Source organism: Haematobia irritans, chromosome 4, assembly GCF_050003625.1.
Source record: "Haematobia irritans isolate KBUSLIRL chromosome 4, ASM5000362v1, whole genome shotgun sequence".
NCBI classification, from domain to species: Eukaryota; Metazoa; Arthropoda; class Insecta; order Diptera; family Muscidae; genus Haematobia; species Haematobia irritans.
The window spans coordinates 174,940,589-174,958,514 of NC_134400.1; the positions used below are offsets into that span (position 1 = coordinate 174,940,589).

The 17,926-nt window shown below is 34.6% G+C and overlaps 2 protein-coding genes across 4 annotated transcripts in view; one reads left to right on the plus strand and one right to left on the minus strand.

The window, feature by feature from the left end:
* Positions 1 to 17,926, plus strand: part of LOC142237241 (neurobeachin-like protein 1) — a 272,260-nt gene that overhangs the window by 51,604 nt on the left and 202,730 nt on the right. The gene's annotated exons all lie outside the window — the stretch shown is intronic.
* On the minus strand, positions 1,421 to 13,244 carry LOC142237242 (uncharacterized). Its single transcript, XM_075308618.1, has 2 exons — positions 13,038 to 13,244; positions 1,421 to 4,088 (listed from the first exon to the last, which is right to left on the minus strand). Exons 1-2 carry the CDS (start codon positions 13,116 to 13,118, stop codon positions 1,611 to 1,613), a joined length of 2,559 nt encoding a protein of 852 aa, XP_075164733.1. The 5' UTR covers positions 13,119 to 13,244; the 3' UTR covers positions 1,421 to 1,610.

A 17,926-nucleotide genomic window follows, 5' to 3' on the forward strand; every position in this document is an offset into this window, starting at 1 on the left:
TACTCCCATTTACGTGAAATTTCGCATAGATAGCAGAATTATTATTCTAACTCTACATGTCAAATTTAGTCAAAATCGGTTCAAATTATATATAGTTCCCATATATACGTACACCAGAGTTGGGGAAATATGGTAGACTGTTACACATTTTAGACCCATTTTCAATGGAAGTTTCCTCCAATTAACTGGATAACGTTAGCCGATTTAAATTTTAATTCAAGAGATTTTGTAGAAGTAAAAAAAATGTCTCCTTTATATAGCTTCCAGCAAATGTGAAGTAGTTGAGATGGTAACACAAATTTTGGCCTACATAGGGGTGAAGGGTATAATATAGTCGGCCCGCTCGACTTTAGACTTTACTTACTTGTTTTTACTGGGAACATGTTTGCAAAGCGCAAAAATTTTTTTGTTTGAACAAACTCTGAAAATATGTCAACGTCGTTCCAATTGTATATGCCGGATGTTGTTATTGTCCTAATGTAGATATCTAAATCATTTCCCGAGTCAAATTTATCATTTATTTTCATTTTCCAAGTCAAAATTGGATTACAAACAAGTAGCATTTTAAACGCAAATAATTAAAAATTCAGTTTTGTATATCAGCTGATTGTTTTCTTTCATGATGATCCATGTGCCATTGATCTCAGCGTCGTCTCCATTTTTATAGTTTTGGAAGCTTTTACTGTCCTCGAATATATATCCACATTTTTTCCGCGTCAAATTAATTTTTTTTTTGATTTTCCGACATAGAATTGCGTCAGAAATAAAAATATTTTAAACCGAAAAAATTAAAATTCTTTTTTTTTTGCACATCAGCTGATTGTTTTCTAGTGATATCGGCCTTTTATTACAGAGTATTGTAATTGGTACAAAAAGTAATCGTCGTCGTCGCCGTCGCCACTTCGCAAGAATACCACATGAATGACGAGACGACTTAAAAGCGACAGACGACAAAAAGCGACGGCGAGGGCGACTTCAGGAATAAGGGTGAATATTTTTAAGTGCAAGCATATAATGTTCATAAACTAGCATAACATATTTGGGACATATATGTTAATATTTTAGAACATATTATGTTTGGGGCATAAAATGTTTGGTTCCTAACATATATTAATTTAGAGAGACCTAGAGAGTATGCTGCAAGTAAAATAATGAAAGTAACCAATTGGAGACTTTAAAATATATATACACAAAGAAAATTTCATTAACATTTCTTTCTACCAGTGTATGCCTGAGGTGAAACATAATATGTTTTAACAATGCAAACAATATTTTGTTTGGACCAATCCTGAAAATATATATACTTGAAGCATATATGTTTTTGGAGCATATGTTACAGAAGCGATTTTGTTTGAGGGTGCAGCACCAGTTACATTTTGTTGGCTATTATTTTCTTGATTTGGCGACCATTTTCATACCGTCGATTTTAAAGATTACAAAAATTTTGACTTCGCCTTTTAAATCCCTACCCATAATTTTTGGTATTTTTTTGGTTTTAGTTATTATAACACATTTGTTTTATTAAATATTTTATCTTTGTTTTTAAGCTTACTTTACTATAGACTTAAGATATTGATATTTTTCTTTAAGATTCCGTCATAAGGGAATTTTCAAAATAATTTATGATTTTTGGGTAAAGTTCGATAGACATCTCTATCTCTATCGGTTAGAGGACTCTTGAATACGGTGGTGTCGAACACATTTGTGGTGGTACGTTTTGTAAACCTCTCCATATTCGATGAATCTTTATGATTCAATTGTGGTGGGATTGTAGGGGTGACGACCTTGCCAGTTGTTTTATAACGATTCCTATGGAAATTTGTATTGTAAATTTTCGGTGTCGATAAAATGCCATCATAATAGGTTTTCGAACGTGATTTCTCTATGGAGACAATTTCTACATTGGCTATATGATTGGATCGCCCTGGATCGATTGATGATGACGAAGATGGTTCATTGGTTGTGGTAGTAGTCGAAATGGTTGTGGGACGTTTTCTATTGTGATATCGATTTCTTAGGGGCCTCGTTTGTTCTTGTAGTGTAGTGGCCAATGTGGTCGATGGTGTGGTAACACTGGTGGTACTGGTTGTCCTCAATCTCATTGGATTCCAAGGACCATGTTTGACTTTTACCACCTTTTGTGATTCATTGAAATCAGCATCGGCAGTATCGTATTTATTTTTTTCATTTTCAAAAGCCTCTTCCAACTCGGGTACATCTAAAATATGTTTAGTAGTTGGCAATGTGGGTCCAGAGGTCGTTGAACCTTTCGTACGTTTACGCTTGCGAGTTCGTTGAGGTCTGCTGGGAATGGTTGATTGTTCTTCATATCGAGTACCGGCCGAATGTACATCACCTGGTGGCATTTCTTCTAATTCTAATTGATGCTGTGAATTCATTATTTCCTGAGGTGCTTGGGGTGGTGGCACATTATTTGACTCAGCTGTGTAGTCGGTATGGGATGTTTCTTGCCATCCGACATTATTATTAAAAGGTTGGGGTGGATATAGCTCCTGGTCTTCCTTGGACGACGAGTCAAATGGTACGGGATCATATATGGGTACTTCATAACTACTCTTTGGATAATCATAGGTGGGATGTTTGTGATGCTGGTCTATGGGCAAATCTTGGGCGGGAGCAGGTTCATATTTGGCTGGTTGATGACTATCAGAACCCAATTGATAGTTATTTGGGTGTGGGTGTTCATATTGTTGCCCAGGATGTCCTTCGGATTCCTCGTGTTCGTCATGGTAATGCCCACCTGTGGCATGTGAGGGGGGTATATTAATTTCATATGATGGTGAGAAGGTTATCTCTATGGCAGGCTTATGGGAGTCCTCTGGAGGTTCGGCAAAATTATGTTTATTTTGATTATAGGACGATGAAGGAGGGGATTGCTGATCCACCACAGAATATTTGTTGTAGTCACCTAAAGGTAAGTTCGTATCAGGTACACCATATTTGGTGGCCGGTATACGAGGATGTTGTGATGGTTGATGAGGTCTGGGAGGGGAATGGGATTCCTTTTTCGCTGGTTTAGAATATGACAATGATGGTTCTTCCTCTATTGTAGTGGGTTTATGAGCTGAAGGCTGGTGGTATGAATATGAAGGAAAACTCTGGACAACATCCTGAGCAGGTGGATGATAGGAATAGCCCTGGTTTCCACTATGTGATGAATGCTGTATGGCCCCATGCCCGCCATGGGAAGATGTTTGTTCTTCCTGCTTAAATGTAAATCCATGATCAATATCCTGTGCTTCATCACTGACAGAATATGATGAGGGTTTTTCATCCCCTAGCTGAGGATAGCCAGCTTCATACGTAGATATTTGATGTCCACTACCCGGCGATGTTTCATAACTCGAACTCACAGGATATAAGGATGATGGATATTCATGACCTTCATGAGAACTCTCATATGGTTTCCCAGCTAATTGATCTTCTGTGATATCATAAGAATAACTATTGCCAGTGTGCTGGGGTTTCTCATAGCCCGTACTATAGGAATAATCCGTTGGAATTCCATATTTAGTATGCGGCTGTCTACCTTCTACCTTCGTTGGTGTATAAGAATCCGAAGAGATCTTCAAGGTTTCTTTATAATCGACTTCTGAAGGATGACCAAATGAGTACGTTGGCTTTTCCGAATCGCCATGATGATGAGAAACCTCTAATTCATGTTCAGGCGTTTTATAAAGATCTAAATCCATACTTTGTGCCTCATAACTCGATGGTGGTAAATCGAAATTTGCCGCCTCCAAATTCAGATGTGAAAAGTCTTCAAATATTGAGGTCTCAAAGGTGGGCTTATAACTGAGTGTTGATGGTTTAGCTTTGCGATAATACCACGATGGTGGTGGTTCTGCAAAATGATATTTAATTTTAGGTCTTTTTATTCGTTTCACCTTTAGCCGTTTGGGTCTAACGATATGTTTGATAATAGTGCGTGATGGTTGTCTTCGATAGCGCACCAAAGCCTCTGCTATAGGTTTTGGTTGTGTTGTATTATCCCCAGGTAAAGTTTCATTAACAGCCGCGGTGGATTCTAGTGTATCATTGGCAAAACTCTGGTGGCCAAAAAAAATCTAGAAAATTGCAAAAGAAAATCGATTATTATAAAAATACGTAAAAAAAGAATTCAAATAAAAATTATCATTTTTAAACTAAAAAAATAATTCTTTCCTCCCAAACGAAATTTTAGACAAACAAAGTTCGTTTCTCATTTGCTTTTCGCTGTAAGCAAGTGTATTTGGAAGAAAAGTATATACTTTTTGTGATAAACGTTTATTCTTTTCCAGAATGTAAAAAACAATTTCATAAGGACAAACTCAAAAAAAAATTGTTTTTTTGCTAATTGCATTTTCCTTCACATCTTTCTCACAGCCACGAGGTTTTTTAGTTCTTAACAACTTTTCCTGTAATACCAACAATGTAGAAGAAATTATACGATTTTATAAATGTTTAAAATTTTTTTTTACCTTTCGCCTGGACGGAGAATCGAGCCGCGGACCATGCACTTTGTAAGCCAACACACTAACCACTGAGCTATGTACCTGTTGTGGTCATCAATAGATAAATATCCATATAAGTTATATTTATATAGCATAGCTTGCGGCGCCCACGAACCGAATAAACAAAGTTTATTTAACAGAAACAAACATTTAGTTTGCCACCGTGGAGCAGTGGTTGCTACGTCCGACTTGCATGCCAAGGGTCGTGGCATGCTTCGAACAAAGTTTTTTTTTTTTACATATATTCCAGATATGTACGGAAGATTCCGAGAAAATGTTCAACATTACATTGTAGTATATTAAATTTTGAACTGTAAAATGTGTCTTATTAAAGACCTAAAGTCAGAAAAGAACAGTGTTTAATATAAACGAAATGGATTGTGTTGTTGTTTCAAAAATAACTTTTTTTATTGAAAAAATAAAAATTTTGTAACAAACGATTTTTTTTTGGTGAGAAATGAAAAAGAAAAACGTTCTCGGTACACGTTTTCCAAACGTTCTTTTCTTTGCGTGTAGTATTGACAAAATATTTTAATAAAGGGTGATTTGTTAAGAGCTTGATAACTTTAAAAAAAAAAACGCAAACGCATTTATTTGAAACGTTAGATTGGTCCATGACATTTACTTTTTGAAGATAATTTCATTTAAATGTTGACCGCGGCTGCGTCTTAGGTGGTCCATTCCGAAAGTCCAATTTTGGGCAACTTTTTCGAGCATTTCGGCCGGAATAGCCCGAATTTCTTCGGAAATGTTGTCTTCCAAAGCTGGAATAGTTGCTGGCTTATTTCTGTAGACTTTAGACATGACGTAGCCCCACAAAAAATAGTCTAAAGGCGTCAAATCGCATGATCTTGGTGGCCAACTTACCGGTCCATTTCTTGAGATGAATTGTTCTCCGAAGTTTTCCCTCAAAATGGCCATAGAATCGCGAGCTGTGTGGCATGTAGCGCCATCTTGTTGAAACCACATGTCAACCAAGTTCAGTTCTTCCATTTTTGGCAACAAAAAGTTTGTTAGCATCGAACGATAGCGATCGCCATTCACCGTAACGTTGCGTCCAACAGCATCTTTGAAAAAATACGGTCCAATGATTCCACCAGCGTACAAACCACACCAAACAGTGCATTTTTCGGGATGCATGGGCAGTTCTTGAACGGCTTCTGGTTGCTTTTCACTCCAAATGCGGCAATTTTGCTTATTTACGTAGCCATTCAACCAGAAATGAGCCTCATCGCTGAACAAAATTTGTCGATAAAAAAGCGGATTTTCTGCCAACTTTTCTAGGGCCCATTCACTGAAAATTCGACGTTGTGGCTCGTTAGTAAGTCTATTCATGATGAAATGTCAAAGCATACTGAGCATCTTTCTCTTTGACACCATGTCTGAAATCCCACGTGATCTGTCAAATACTAATGCATGAAAATCCTAACCTCAAAAGAATCACCCTTTATTTTGAGAAAGTTTTTATCAAACTTATTTGCTAATAATCTTTTACAAATTTGGCAAAACAGACAAGTTCATGCGGGAATAAAATCTCTATTTTGTAAAAGCCATAGTCAAAAACACCAATTTATTGAATTTCAAGAATGCTTTAAAGGGTGATACGGTCAAAATTTGGTCAAGGGAAAACGCGTGTAAATCGGTGAAATCGTTTATTTAAAAAATCAAATTAAATTTCTTTTTCAAGTTCAATTAGTATAAAATTCAGGAAAAATATTCAGTTAGGCTTTCGCTTTTCCAAATCCGAATTGCCGGGCCTCACGCTTGACACCTGCCATCAGATTTTGTACAGCCACCTTGTCCACCTTCTTCGCCGCAGAAAGCCAGTTTGTCTTGAACTGCTGCTCGTCGTTAGCAGTTTTTTTGGTCTTCTTTAGGTTCCGCTTGACAATAGCCCAGTTTTTCTCAATTGGGCGGAGCTCTGGCGTGTTGGGACGGTTCTTGTCCTTGGGAACCACCAGCACGTTGTTGGCGGCGTACCACTCCATGGCCTTTTTACCGTAATGGCAAGATTGCAAATCCGGCCAAAACAGTACGGAACAACCGTGTTTCTTCAGGAAAGGCAGCAGACGTTTATTCAAACACTCTTTCACGTAAATTTCTTGATTGACAGTCCCGGAAGCTATGAAAATGCTGCTTTTCAAGCCACAGGTACAGATGGCTTGCCAAACCAGATATTTCTTTGCGAACTTTGACAGTTTTATGTGCTTGAAAATATCTGCTACCTTTCCCCTTCCTTTTGCCGTATAAAACTCCTGTCCCGGAAGCTGCTTGTAGTCGGCTTTGACGTAGGTTTCGTCGTCCATTACCACGCAGTCAAACTTCGTCAGCATCGTCGTGTACAGCCTCCGGGATCGCGCTTTGGCCGTCGTATTTTGTTTATCATCGCGATTTGGAGTCACTATCTTCTTGTAAGTCGATAGTCCGGCTCGTTTTTTGGCTCGATTCACGGTTGTAGACGATACACCCAGCTTATTTGCGGCACCTGGGAGAGAGATTAGGGTTTCGCTTGAAAATACCGGCAACTCTCTTTGTCGTCTCAGCGGCTTCCGGTTTTAGATTTCCCCCCGATCCAGACTTCCTGGCTGTCAACAAACGTTCCCCAAAGACTTTAATTACATTTGTAACGGTTTATTTGGCAACTTTTAGCGATTTTGCCAGCTTTGCGTGCGAGTAGCTCGGATTTTCGCGATGCGCGAGCAAAATTTTGATACGCTGCTCTTCTTGCTTGGACGGCATTTTGACAACTGAAGAGTGAATTCCAAAATCAAAATAGGAGCAACATTCTACACACACATACCTTCAAAATGAGGGGTGTTCAGGTTTTTTAAATGGAAAATTGAAAGAAATACGTCAAGTTTATAATGACCAAATTTTGACCGTATCACCCTTTAGTCGAAAAAAGGCACACGTTTCTATATTATGCTTCCACACGAATACTTTCTAGATGAGAAGTTATCGTTCGCGTACTAAAATAATGCGAACCAAAAATTACCAAAAAATATTATTTTGCAAAAATTTATTTCTTCAGAAAGTTTTGTCACAATTATATTTCTACAGAAAATTGTGTCAAAATTTTTTTCTTTTGGAAAAATTTCTCAAAATTTTATTTCCAATAGAAAATTTTGTGAAAATGTTATTTTCAATAGAAAATTTTGTCAAAATTTTATTTCCAATTGAATATTTTGTCAAAATTTTATTTCCAATAGAAAATTTTGTCAAAATTTTATTTCCAATAGAAAATTTTGTCAAAATTTTATTTCCATTAGAAAATTTTATCAAAATTTTATTTCCAATAGAAAATTTTATCAAAATTTTATTTCTATAGAAAATTTTGTTAAAATTTAATTCTATAAAAAATTTTGTCTAAATTTTATATCTATAGAAAATTTTGTAAAAATTTTATTTCTATAGAAAATGTTGTCAAGATTTTTTCAAAATTTTATTTCTATCGAAAATTTTGTCAAAATTTTATTTCTATTGAAAATTTTCTCAAAATTTTATTTCCAATAGAAATTTTTGTTAAAATTTTATTTCCAATTTTGTCAAAATTTTATTTCCAATAGAAAATTTTGTCAAAATTTTATTTCCAATAGAAAATTTTGTCAAAATTTTATTTCCAATAGAAAATTTTTTCAAAATTTTATTTCTATAGAAAATTTTGTTAAAATTTAATTCTATAAAAAATTTTGTCTAAATTTTATTTCTATAGAAAATTTTGTCAAAATTCTATTTCTATAGAAAATGTTGTCAAGATTTTGTCAAAATTTTATTTCTATCGAAAATTTTGTCAAAATTTTATTTCTATTGAAAATTTTGTTAAAATTTTATTTCTATAGAAAATTTTCTCAAAATTTTATTTCCAATAGAAATTTTTGTTAAAATTTTATTTCCAATAGAAAATTTTGTCAAAATTTTATTTCCAATAGAAAATTTTGTCGAAATTTTATTTCCAATAGAAAATTTTGTCAAAATTTTATTTCCAATAGAAAATTTTTTCAAAATTTTATTTCTATAGAAAATGTTGTTAAAATTTAATTCTATTAAATTTTTTGTCTAAATTTTATTTTTATCGAAAATTTTATCAAAATTTTATTTCTATCGAAAATTTTGTCAACATTTTATTTCCATAGAAAATTTTCTCAAAATTTTATTTCCAATAGAAATTTTTGTTAAAATTTTATTTCTATAGAAAATTTTCGCAATTTTTTTGTTCTTAAATTGAAGAGTTGACAAACAAAATTGTATTAGCTTTAAATTCAGTCTAAAGGAGCTCATTACAATAATCACCCAATGGAATTTTTGTTAAAATTTAGTGAAAAATACTTTTGCGCTCAAAAAATACTTTTTGTGTACTTTCTTAAAAATTGTATTTTCCATCCCTGTTACGAGGAGATGTTTTCACAGCACATTATTGTATGCCTTTCATAATGATGGATATTTTAGGTTCAACCAAGCCTAATTTGTTGCTGTATATACTTGTTTTTTGTATTTATTTTATTTGCACTAAAAATCTTCACCAAGATTCTTTTGAATTTTTTTCTTAAGTTTCTCAGCAAAAAAATAGCTTCAAAAAAGTAGTTGGGATTTCCAATTTGTGATCCGGAAGTAGTGCAAACTTGGATCATATGAATTTTACATGGACTTGTCATAGGACGGATGAAATTTAAAAAACAAAAAAAATATATATTTTTTTTGTTTCACCAATTTCACAATATATTTTATTACACTTTTATTTTCTTATTATCTAAATTTTACAATTTGAACAACTTTCGCTCAGACCGGATGTTGAACCTGGGTTTGTTGGCAACAAAACAGAAAGCTTTAGCACAATCAGGGGTGAATTTTTAAAATTTTATTTTCATTGTTTTTTTTTCTAATTTTTGATTGATTTTTTATTCTTTCTATTTTGGAAAATTAAATGTCCAAAATTTAAATTTTGTCTATAATCAAAAAACATTTTCTAAGACTGATCCAAAAGAACTTCATAGGAGTTGAAAAAAAGTATTGATGGAATATCCCGGGTTGCTCTTAAAAAATATTTTTTGTGGAACAACTTTCAGTTTTTTTGTTGGGTTATTGTTTATGCTTGTGTTACTATTAAATATGGCGACAAATTTTCAATGACCTATAGTGACTTGGTTTTATAGTAATAACCCAGCAAAAAAAAATTTGGAAGGAGCTTACTTTCTGCATATTTTTAATGGGTAAATTTAATTTTTTTTGTTTCAAATAAGTTAAAAGCACGGTAAGTTTTAATAAAATGTAACAAACTAATTAAATTGTGTTAAAAAGAGAATTTTTGAATTGTCAAACGTATCAGATAAGCGTTAAAGTGAATTAAAAATTATAAACAAATTATTTAAATTATTTATTTGGCATAATATCACATTTTTTTAAATTTAAATCCAAAACACTGAATTCGGATAACACCTTAAGAAATGATGCGAATTCAATGCAACGGCTGTTGAAATGGTGAATATCCGTCCTATGACAAGCCCATGTTAAATTTAATCGCTTCTGCGCCAATTTTGCACCACTTCCGTATCCAAAAAGAATATTTTCGCTGCTTTTTTGTGGACGGAGTTTTTTTTGTTTGTTGAGTAGTGACTTGATTTTATAGTAAACAGTTGATATTATATCAGATCACTTTCACTTCCCAAAAAAAAAATTGGAAGTTCTTCTAAAGGCACAACTTTAAAAGCACTTCCAAAAATGTCCTCCCAAAGATGTACTTTATTTTAACTATACAGGAAGTTCTTTTAATTCAATTTTTATACCCACCACCATAGGGTGGGGGGTATATTAACTTTGTCATTCCGTTTGTAACACATCGAAATATTGCTCACAGACCCCATAAAGTATATATATTCTGGGTCGTGGTGGAATTCTGAGTCGATCTGAGCATGTCCGTCCGTCCGTCTGTTGAAATCAGGCTAACTTCCGAACGAAACAAGCTATCGACTTGCAACTTGGCACAAGTAGTTGTTATTGATGTAGGTCGGATGGTATTGCAAATGGGCCATATCGGTCCACTTTTACGTATAGCCCCCATATAAACGGACCCCCAAATTTGGCTTGCAGAGCCTATAAGAGAAGCATAGTTCATCCGATCCGGCTGAAATTTGGTACATGGTGTTGGTATATGGTCTCTAACAATCATGCAAAAATTGGTCCACATCGGTCCATAATTATATATAGCCCCCATATAAACCGAACCCCCGATTTGGCTTGTTGAGCCTCAAAGAGAAGCAAATTTCATCCGATCCGGCTGAAATTTGGCACATGGTGTTGATATATGGACCTTAACATCCTTGCAAAAATTGGTCTACATCGGTCCATAATTATATATAGCCCCCATATAAACCGATCCCCAGATTTGAACTCCGGAGCCTTTTAGAGGAGCAAAATTCATCCGAACCGGTTGAAATTTGGTACGTGGTGTTAGTATACGGTCTCTAACAACCATATCAAAATTGGTCCATATTGGTCCATAATTATATATAGCCCCCATATAAACCGATCCCCAGATTTGAACTCCGGAGCCTCTTAGAGGAGCAAAATTCATCCGAACCGGTTAAAATTTGGTACATGATATAACTATATGGCCTCTAACAACCACGCAAAAATTGGTCCATATCGGTCCATAATTATATATAGCCCCCATATAAACCGATCCCCAGATTTGAACTCCGGAGCCTTTTAGAGGAGCAAAATTCATCCGAACCGGTTGAAATTTGGTACGTGGTGTTAGTATACGGTCTTTAACAACCATGTAAAAATTGGTCCATATTGGTCCATAATTATATATAGCCCCCATATAAACCGATTCCCAGATTTGGTTTGCGGATCCTCTAAGAGAAGCAAATTTCATCCGATCCGGCTGAAATTTGGTACATGGTATTAGTCTCTAACAACCATTCAAAAATTTGTCCATATCAGTCCATAATTATATATAGCCCCCATATAAACCGATCCCCAGATTTGAACTCCGGAGCCTCTTGGAGGAGCAAAAGTCATCCAATCAGGTTCAAATTTGCAAAGTGGTGTTACTATATGGCCGCTAATAACCATGCCAAAAGTGGTCCATATCGGTCTATATGTATATATAGCCGATCCCCAATCACACAAAAAGTGGTCCATATCGGTTCATAATCATGGTTGCCATTCGAGTCGAAAATAATCTAGCAAAATTTTATTTCTATAAAAAATTTTGTCAAATTTTATTTCTATAGAAAATGTTGGCAAAATTTTATTTCTATAGGAAATGTTGTCAAAATTTTAAATCTTTTGAAAATGTTGTCAAAATTTTATTTCTATAGAAAATTTTGTCAAAATGTTTTTTCTATAGAAAATTTTGTTAAAATCGTATTTCTATAGAAAATGTTGTCCAAATTTTACTTCTATAGAAAATGTTGTCAAATTTTTTTTTCTATAGAAAATTTTGTCAAACTTAATTATATACGTATTTACCCAAGTAATTCGATTGTGGATGACAGTCTTCAGTAGAAGTTTCTACGCAATCCATGATGGAGGGTACATAAGCTTCGGCCTGGCCGAACTTACGGCCGTATAACTTTTTTATAACTCGCTTTTTTCATATTTTTAATGAGCAAGTTTAACATTTTTTGTTTTCAATTGGTTAAAAACTGAGTAAAAGTTAATAAAATGGAAAAAATTATTCAAATTTTGTCGATAAAAACGGTAAATACATTCTAGAAAAATTGCGAATTTTTGAAAATATTTGAGATCGAAAGTTTCAGACAAGTGTTAAAATGCATTGAAAATCATGAAAAAAAAAATATAAAAATTATATATTTGGCAAAATATAACACAATTTTTTAATTCACATCTAAAACACCGAATTCGGATCACACCTTAAGAAGTGATGCATATTCAGTGCAACGGCTTTTGAAAAGGTGGACATCCGTCCTATGACAAGCCAAATTAATCGCTTCTGCGTCAATTTTGCACCACTTCCGTATCCAAAAAGAACATTTTCACTACTTTTTGGCGACGCTTTTTTTGCTGGGTTATTATAAAGAGGTTTCCTCCTTTTTCTAAAAATTGTACCATAGATTAGGTAACATATCATGAGTTTCCATGCACTACGGTCAAAATACATTTGCGCATGCTCACATGCCGACACCACCCACACACACTCGGAAAACACTATGGCATAAGACATACATTTATTTCGACGTTAAAAATAACGTAACAATTTTCATTTTATTTGCCATTTTCATTTCATGGCAATTTGATATACAAATGAATTTTCTTTGCATATTTTTTCTGTTTTTTTTTTTTTTGTTGTTGTTGTTGAATATCTTTAATAACGTCATTTCTTTTTGTTAAACAATTCTTAGATGTAACATTTCTTCAAGTTGATTAAGACACCTGTTTAAATGAAACCAACACTAACAACAACAACAACGAAACAAACATTCAAACTAGCTGAAGATATCTTTGCGCATGCTCGCTTGCTTATTTAGATCAACGATAGCCGCTAATTGTTAAACTTACTATTATAAAAATGTAAAAACAACAAGTGGAAAGTTTAAATTGTATTTTCTTTATGGGCCATGTTTGGGTTTTCTGGGCCATGTTTTGTTTCGATTAAGGTTATTTAATATTTTTGTGTGTTTTCTTTTAATTCACTTTAGAGAATTTTCCGCGAATGCTTCCGTTAAGATTTCCTATACAAACATTACGTTGGACTTTCTTTTACCGACTAAACCATTTCCCAACTAGGAGATCTTGTTTTAATGAAAATTTCTTTGAAACTTGTATAACCATTGGACAAAACCAGAAGAGGAGAAGAGCATTTATTTGAAAGCAGCTTTGCACGCGAAAAAAAAAAGCAAAAAACAAATGTGTGGCCAGAGCTAAAAATGCAAGTGCTTCGGTTGACTGAATGACAATTACATACACTCAAAAAAAAAAAAAGTTTATTTGGATGCAAAGATTTTGACCTTCCCTTAAGGATTTTGGTATTGATTCCGAGCCAAAGATGCGGCTTCTATAAAATAAAGAAATTTTTTTAGCAACCTATCTGGCTTTAAATCTAGGACCAATGAAATTAAAATTAGGATACAGATCTCATTTATCAAATTTTCATTCTCTTTTCAAGGTTTTAATTATAAAGGTACTCACGTACAAACAAATGCCAGTTTAAAAATCCAAATTATAACGGATACTTCAAAGTAAAAAATGTTTTCTTAATTAAAAAACAAAAAACAAAAACGCTAAATCCTCAAAATAAGTCTTAGTCTATATTTGAAGCGTTTTTATCTTAAATGAAAAGATTCAATATTTCAGTTAATTTAAGGACAATTTCTTTAAATCAAAAATGTGTTTCTTTACTTTAAGGAAAATAAGCCTTAGTTCAACGACATGGGACTTTAACGGAAGGACGCAAATTTACAAAATTTGTGTCCTAAATTTAATGAAAACCAAGTAAGGAAAGTCTATATTATACCTTGCACCACTTTGTAGCTCAAAATTTTCGATACCATATCACATCCGTCAAATGTGTTGGGGGCTACATATAAAGGTTTGTCCCAAATACATACATTTAAATATCACTCGATCTGGACAGAATTTGATAGACTTCTACAAAATCTATAGACTCAAAATTAAAGTCGGCTAATGCACTAGGGTGGAACACAATGTTAGTAAAAAATATGGGATAAATTTAAATCTGAAGCAATTTTAAGGAAACTTCGAAAAGTTTATTTATGATTTATCGCTCGATATATATGTATTAGAAGTTTAGGAAAATTAGAGTCATTTTTACAACTTTTCGACTAAGCAGTGGCGATTTTACAAGGAAAATGTTGGTATTTTGACCATTTGTGTCGAAATCAGAAAAACATATATATGGGAGATACATCTTAATCTGAACCGATATCAACCAAATTTGGCACGCATAGCAACAATGCTAATTCTACTCCCTGTGCAAAATTTCAACTAAATCGGAGCTAAAAATTGGCCACTGTGGTCATATGAGTGTAAATCGGGCGAAAGCTATATATGGGAGATATATCTAAATCTGAACCGATTTCAACCAAATTTGGCACGCATAGCTACAATGCTAATTCTACTCCCTGTGCAAAATTTTAACTAAATCGGAGTTAAAAATTGACCTCAGTGGTCATATGAGTGTAAATCGGGCGAAAGCTATATATGGGAGATACATCTTAATCTGAACCGATTTTAACCAAATTTGGCACGCATAGCAAAAATGCTAATTCTACTCCCTGTGCAAAATTTCAACTAAATCGGAGCTAAAAATTGGCCACTGTGGTCATATGAGTGTAAATCGGGCGAACGATATATATGGGAGCTATATCTAAATCTGAACCGATTTCAATAATATTTGGCACACTTGACTACATTACTAATTGTACTCCTAGTGGAAATTTTCAACCAAATTGGGCTAAAACTCTGGCTTCTGGGGCCATAGGTTAGGTTAGGTTAGGTGGCAGCCCGATTTATCGGGCTCACTTAGACTATTCAGTCCATTGTGATACCACATTCTCTCTTATCACTGAGTGCTGCCCGATTCCATGTTAAGCTCAATAACAAGGGACCTCCTTTTTATAGCCGAGTCCGAACGGCGTTCCACATTGCAGTGAAACCATTTAGAGAAGCTTTTGAAACCCTCAGAAATGTCACCAGCATTACTGAGGTGGGATAATCCACCGCTGAAAAACTTTTTGGTGTTCGGTCGAAGCAGGAATCGAACCCACGACCTTGTGTATGCAAGGCGGGCATGCTAACCATTGCACGACGGTGGCTCCCTTCTGGGGCCATATAAGTCTATATCGGGCGAAAGATATATATGAGAGTTATATCTCAATCTGAACCGTTTTCAATCAAATTTGGCACACATGACTATACTACCAATTGTACTCCTAGTGCAAAATTGCAAGCTAATCGGGATAAAACTCTGGCTTCTGGGTCCATATAAGTACTAATTGTACTCCTAGTGCAAAATTTCAACCAAATTCGGCCAAAAATCTGGCTTCTGGGGCCATATAAGTCCATATCGGGCGAAAGATATATATGGGAGCTATATCTAAATCTGAACCGATTTCAACCAAATTTGGCACGCATAGCAACAATGCTAATTCTACTCCCTGTGCAAAATTTCAACTAAATCGGAGCTAAAAATTGGCCACTGTGGTCATATGAGTGTAAATCGGGAGAACGATATATATGGGAGCTACATCTAAATCTGAACCGATTTCAATAAAATTCGGCACACTTGACTACACTACTAATTGTACTCCTAGTGCAAAATTTCAACCAAATTGGACTAAAACTCTGGCTTCTGGGGCCATATAAGTCTATATCGGGCGAAAGATATATATGCGAGCTATATCTCAATCTGAACCGCTTTCAATCAAATTTGGCACACATGACTATACTACCAATTGTACTCCTTGTGCAAAATTTCAAGCTAATCGGGATAAAACTCTGGCTTCTGGGTCAATATAAGTGCATATCGGGCGAAAGATATAGATGGGAGCTATGTCTAAATCTGAATCGATTTCAACCAAATTTGGCACGCATAGCTACAATGCTAAATCTACTCCCTGTGCAAAATTTCAACTAAATCGGAGCAAAAAATTGGCCTCTGTGGTCATATGAGTGCAAATCGGGCGAAAGCTATATATGGGAGCTATATCTAAATCTGAACCGATTTCAATAAAATTTGCCACACTTAACTATAGTATTAATTGTTCTTCTCGTGCAAAATTTTAAGCAAGTTAGGGTAAATCTCTGGCTTCTGGATCCATATAAGTCCATATCGGGCGAAACATATATAGGGGAGCTATATCTAAATCTCAACCGATTTCTTCCAAAATCAATAGGGTTCTATTCTGAGCCAAAACACATACCTGCGCCAAATTTGAAGTCGATTGGACTTGGAATTGCGACCTAGACTTTGATTACAAAAATGTGTTCACGGACAGACGGACATCGCTATATCGACTCAGGAGCCCACCCTGAGCATTTTTGCCAAAGACACCATGTGTCTATCTCGTCTCCTTCTGGGTGTTGCAAACATATGCACTAACTTATAATACCCTGTTCCACAGTGTGGCGCAGGGTAGAAACAATTTTTTGAAGCAAAGATTATAAACTTCATTTTAATTAAAATTTCATTATTTTAAAGAAATTTGTCCTTAATATTTTGTAAATTTCGCATCCTAAAATTTAGGTTGCGTAATCTTTAATATCACTTAAATATTATGTTCAGTGTGCACTGAAAAAATATTGACTTACATCACAGCTACTCGATATAGAGTTATTCTGCTCTAAATGTGAACGTTTCTCAGATATCAACTCAACTCTAAAAATTATAAATAGCGGACATTGAAGAAATAAACATATTCCCAAATGAGGATATTTAAGTTTTTGAGTCAACATTTTTGAGACGACTATTGTCTATACCACATTATTGAAATAATTTTTTGACAAAATTTTCTATAGAAATAAAATTTTGACAAAATTTTCTATAGAAATAAAATTTTGACAAAATTTTCTATAGAAATAAATTGTTAACAAAAATTTCTATAAGAATAAAATTTTTCATGTAACAGGTTGGCTGATAAGTCCCCGGTCTGACACATAGATGGCGTCGCAAATGCATATTATTTTTATATAGTACCAACCTTCAAATGATTCGTGTCAAAATTTGACGTCTGTAAGTCAATGAGTTTGTGAGATAGAGCGTCTTCGGTGAAGCAACTTTTGTTATTGTGAAAAAAAGGAATTTCGTGTCTTGATAAAATACTGTTTTCTGAAGGGAAAAAATACGGTGGAAGCAAAAACTTGTCTTGATAATGAGTTTCCGGACTCTGCCCCAGGGAAATCAGCAATAATTGATTGGTATGCAAAATACAAGCGTGGTGAAAAGAGCACGGATGACGGTGAACGCATTGGACGCCCGAAAGAGGTGGTTACCGACGAAAACATCAAAAAAATCCACAAAATGATTTTGAATGACCGTAAAATAAAGTTGATCGAGATAGAAGAGGCCTTAAAGATATCAAAGGAACGTGTTGGTCGTATCATTCATCAATATTTGGATATGCGGAAGCTCTGTGCAAAATGGGTGCCGCGCGAGCTCACATTTAACCAAAAACAACAACGTGTTGATGATTCTGAGCGGTGTTTGCAGCAGTTAACTCGTAATACACCCGAGTTTTTCCGTCGATATGTGACAATGGATGAAACATGGCTCCGTCACTACACTCCTGAGTCAAATGGACAGTCGGCTGAGTGGACAGCGACCGGTGAACCGTCTCCAAAGCGTGGAAACACTCAAAAGTCCGCTGGCAAAGTAATGGCCTCTGTTTTTTGGGATGCGCATGGAATATTTTTAATCGATTATCTTGAGA